The 4,712-nt window shown below is 42.0% G+C and overlaps 1 protein-coding gene across 1 annotated transcript in view; it reads left to right on the top strand.

Moving 5' to 3' along the window:
* Positions 1-4,712, top strand: part of MARK1 (microtubule affinity regulating kinase 1) — a gene marked incomplete at its 5' end in the record, with an annotated part of 35,758 nt that overhangs the window by 18,432 nt on the left and 12,614 nt on the right. Inside the window, 3 exons of the mRNA XM_023534154.1 lie at positions 60-213; positions 506-702; positions 3,972-4,072. Of these exons, the coding sequence (XP_023389922.1) occupies positions 60-213; positions 506-702; positions 3,972-4,072 (452 nt within the window). The remainder of the gene's footprint in view (positions 1-59; positions 214-505; positions 703-3,971; positions 4,073-4,712) is intronic.

The raw sequence follows: 4,712 nt of genomic DNA on the forward strand, positions 1-4,712 counted from the left end.
GTCGCTTGCTGAACGTTTTTGTGCTTTAAAACCCTGACGGTCCTGTCTTCTCCTCACAGTTCGAAGGCGGTGAGTCATTTTCCAGTGGAAACTTGAGTCAGAGGTCACGGCCCAGTAGTGACCTAAACAACAGCACTCTCCAGTCCCCTGCTCACTTGAAGGTCCAGCGAAGCGTCTCAGCCAACCAGAAGCAGCGGCGTTTTAGCGACCATGGTGGGGAAAGTCAAATAGGCGAAGAGGCAGATTGACTCCACCCAAACTTGTGTTCTTTTTTAAGCATTCCGCATTCACATCTCTTGTGTGCTCCCGTCCCCAGTTATCACAGATTTCTATCAGTGACCGATCACTAGAATCCCCTGACTTTTCTAATTCAACAGTTTAATCTTACTTCGGATTGTAAAATATGCAAATAAAGATATTTTTTTAATAGAGTTTTTGTTCGTAACAAGAAAATAGGTTAGCCGTCGGGTAGCTAATCGTGCTTTTTTTTAAATTATTGTCATAGCTGGCCCGTCCATTCCTCCCGCCGTCTCATATACGAAAAGGCCTCAGGCTACCAGCGTGGAAAGTGAGCAGAGAGGGGGGTGGGACAGAGACGTCACAGCTCGCAAACTTGGCAGCACAACAGTTGGATCAAAAAGCGAGATGACTGCCAGCCCCCTCGTGGGGCCAGAAAGGAAAAAATCTTCAACTGTTCCAAGTGTGAGTAAATCGTCTTATCTTTTGTCATCGGGGGTGGTTATTTGTTGTGAGAATTTTTTGTTGAAAAGGTTTTCGAAAACCTTTATCTCTTTTTTAAAAAAGTTTCAAAACTTTAAAGCGAATCATACATTTAAGGAACATACAAAAGGTGCCAAGCTTCTCATCAGTGCAATTTAAGAACGAAAAAATAAAATGTGAACTGTTTAAATTACACTTAGCCTCACCACTGAATAGTGCATTAGACTTTCCTGCCTCATCTTTCCTGTTTGTAATGTTTAAATAATATTATATGGGTGCATATAATTCTGCGTTTACAAATAAGTTGTTCAATGACGGCAGACTCTGTTAAGAATTACTTTATAAAATTAGCTCACGTTCCATTAAAACCACAGACTATATAAATTACATAATGGAAGCTGGAAGAGAGGTCGAGATATTCCGTAAGGCAGCAGGAAGAGTAAAGGTATAGAAAGTATAAAAGAAAACTAAGATATACAAAAGGTAGAAGTAGAATTGGTAACATTTATAACAGGTGTTTAGAAAGGAAAAGGGACACAATGAGGGAAGGAAATATTTGAAGAAATAATTTTTAAAAAAAAGATAGAAAACTTCATATTAAAAGGACTCAGAAGGGCAAACAGAAACCAGAAGGAAAACCTACTCCTAGACTCACTAAAGTAGAATCTATAAAACCAGAAAAAAAAGTAAAATTCTTAAAATAGAGTTTTTAGACAGCAGATGACCTCATAAAGATCAAGGATTCAGACCCACCTCAGATTTCTCAATAGCGTTATGGATGCAGGAAGATAAATACATTGAATGAGAAGCACATTGAACCCAGAATTGTATATCTAGCTGAACTGTCATTTAAATGTGAAGGCATGATAGGCAAAGTCTCAGGCAGAAAGTATCTCTCTCAACGCTCGTGCTGCCCAGGGAACCCATTTGAAAACACTGTACTAGTTACGAACACGCCACCCTGAACAAGCCCGACCCTGTCTGATCTCGGAAGCTAAGCAGGGTCGAGCCTGGTTAGTACTTGGATGGGACACCATCTAGGAAGAGCAGGTGTTGTAGGCGTCAAAAATAAAAAAATAAGGGATTGCAAGCTGACAATCTGCGAGGTCAACCAAGGGCTGCCTCGCCTAAAAAAATAACAAGAAAAAGGAAACACCGTACCATTAGAGGGAGTACTCTTTTTAAAAAGAACCATATCTAGAATTTTGCTGTAGAACGTATGGGAGTTGAAAGTGACCAACTAGCTTATTCTAGTATCTAGAATTTTGCTGTAGAACGTATGGGAGTTAAAGTATATATGTGGTAACATCCAAAAACAAAAACAAAAACAAAATGAAAATTTGGAACCCAAATTCTGGGCAATGTCCGGGAAGTGAGGATAGGGATGGAGATTAAAGAAAAATGAAAACATTTTCATTTTTCAGCAGAAGAAGATAAGGATAAGTTTAAGAAATCAATGGTAGTCATCAAACATGAGTTCAGAAACTTAAGGGCAAACGATATAAGAACAAACGTTAGAATTTATAACTTTTAAACCAACAGAAGAGAAAGAAATTGATCTAGCCTATGGAACATAGGAAAGGAAAAAAAAAAAATTGAAAGTACTTTAAACAGAAACGTGAACCGAGATACCAGAAAGCCCAATATAACCTTAATTGCAAGTGGGTTAAGTCTCCAGTACCCATTGTTTTATATAGTTAATTGAAATCATACGTTTTTAAAATATGATTTAATTATCACCTCCTAGTCTATGAAATACATATGTATAACCACTTTAAGAATCGATGGATACAAGCACTTACCTTCCAGCCGCTATGTTTGGAAGTGATTTAACTCTAATAAGGCTTAATACATTTTTTAAAGTAATTTTCGTAGGCAAGCCATTATTTTCCCTTATCTAAACATCAGCTAGAGCAGGGGTCCCCAACCCCCGGGGCGCAGACTGGTTCGTGGCCTGTTAGGAACCGGGCCGCACAGCAGGAGGTGAGCCGCAGACCAGGAGCGAAGCTTCATCTGTATCTGCAGCCGCTCCCCAGCGCCAGCATCACCGCCTCAGCTCCAGTTAGATCATCAGGCATTAGATGCTCATGGGAGCACTGTCCCTGGTGCCACAAATATTGCGGACCGCTGAGCTAGAGGATAGTTTCCAGACCATTATCATCTATATAACAAAGATAATTTGGTCCCTCGTTTTCTGCCGCTCCCCCATATTAACCTGTCATTCAGGTCAGCTTGGACCATGTCTTACCTAAAAAATGTTTTTAATAATCTTAGCCCGTTTTGCTGCCATGCTTCTGTAGTTTTTAATTTACATTTATTATATAACTGCTGACAGAATTCTTTCCACCCAGAATCTCGCACTATTGAGAGATTTAGAATCTGCACTCAGAGTGTTGTTTATATGAGACTTTTTGCCTTCTCCAAACTTAATTCAAGCATATCTCTATTCCTTTTCTAGCCCTAGCGATAAAACAAATTTTAAGTATGTATTTTAAAGAAGAGTGAAAGCTGGATTAGCCAAAAATAGGGAGGTGTTTGTCTGTTGGAGTACGGATTAAACAGAGTGTTTTATCCCTTTGAGGCACATTCCTGTGTGACTTCGCCCTGGTGACTAGTCACGGCCATGGCGATTATTAATGGTGTGAGCTAAATGTGTCTTAATAACTGCGGGCCGTGTGCCCAGCGAGGAGAACCAGCCCCTTTTTTGCTCATTCTTTCTCTTTCCTCCAGAGCTTCTCAGACTTGGCTCTCCTCCTGGCTAACCCCTGACACCAGCAGACATTCTGAGTGGCCCCGCTCACACCTCTGCTGGTGGCCTCATCGCTTTGACCTTGAAGCTTTGCTCTCCTTAGCCATTTTCACCTCCACAGGGTTCCTGCTTGCGATGACATTTATGCAGCATTGTCTCCCACTCCTAGTCCCATGAAGCTGCCTGGACCACTCACCTTCCCTTGTCCCACCCCCAGCTTACCAAGGAGAGAATGGAAACCCAGCTGTCCAGTTGCTTCTTCCCAGCTGCTTGCTGCTGCTGTAGGACAGCGAGCTAAACCCTCCGCCTCTGCCTCCTACAGTCGGAGAGAGAGAGGCGCGGGAGCGAGCTCATTAAGAATAAGAGTCTAGGAAAGTGCAGTTCCACTGTGGGTTTTTTTCAGAGTCATTGGCAGCTTGAATTCATTTCTTTGACTCTCCACAATTACAGTTAGGATTTGAAAATGGCTTTTTTTTTTTTTCCTTCTTTTTCCATCTTAAAGAACAACGTGTACGCTGGAGGTAGCATGGCTAGGAGGAACACGTACGTCTGTGAGAGGACCACCGACCGCTGCACGGCACTGCAGAACGGGAAGGACAGCAGGTGAGGGGCGGAGTGCCAGGCGGTCCTGCGCGGGGACCCTTGGTGACACGCCCGCGCCGCTGGGGCAGGAGGAAGGGAATTACCAACGGGTGAGACTGTGACCAACCGTCCTTACCAAGGCATCTATCTGCCAGAGGAGGAAATACGGAAAGCGAGGGGTAAATCCCAACCTGAGAATTTCCAAATAAACCCTTTAAAAATTGTCTGATACTCTCCTGTAACAAAGCAGACCATACCATCCTAATCCGATCTTCATAACGTGTGTGTTAGTCTCTCATACACCTGCTGCCTCCCTTCCTACCCTTCACCTGCCAGCAAGTCGTTTACTTTATCCAAATAACAGTCTTGATTTTTCTTCCTCTAAAGCTGATCATTGAGAACCATAAAATTCTCAGTGTTTTAAGTACTGATAAACCATATTGCTTTTATTATTTCAAAATTTTAGCTGCTTTTCATCATGGGTTGTAATACAGGACTAGTCATCCATCTATTGCAAAAGGTCTGGGGGCCTCATCTAATGAAATTCTGTTCCCTAGTCATTTCACTAGACTGGGCAGACCATTCCTACATTTATTTCTTCTTAATTAATAGACATGTACAGTAAGTGTTACTACAAGGCATAGAAAGGTATCGTCCTTGG

This window comes from Pteropus vampyrus, unplaced genomic scaffold (genome assembly GCF_000151845.1).
Source record: "Pteropus vampyrus isolate Shadow unplaced genomic scaffold, Pvam_2.0 Scaffold121, whole genome shotgun sequence".
Lineage (NCBI taxonomy): Eukaryota > Metazoa > Chordata > Mammalia > Chiroptera > Pteropodidae > Pteropus > Pteropus vampyrus.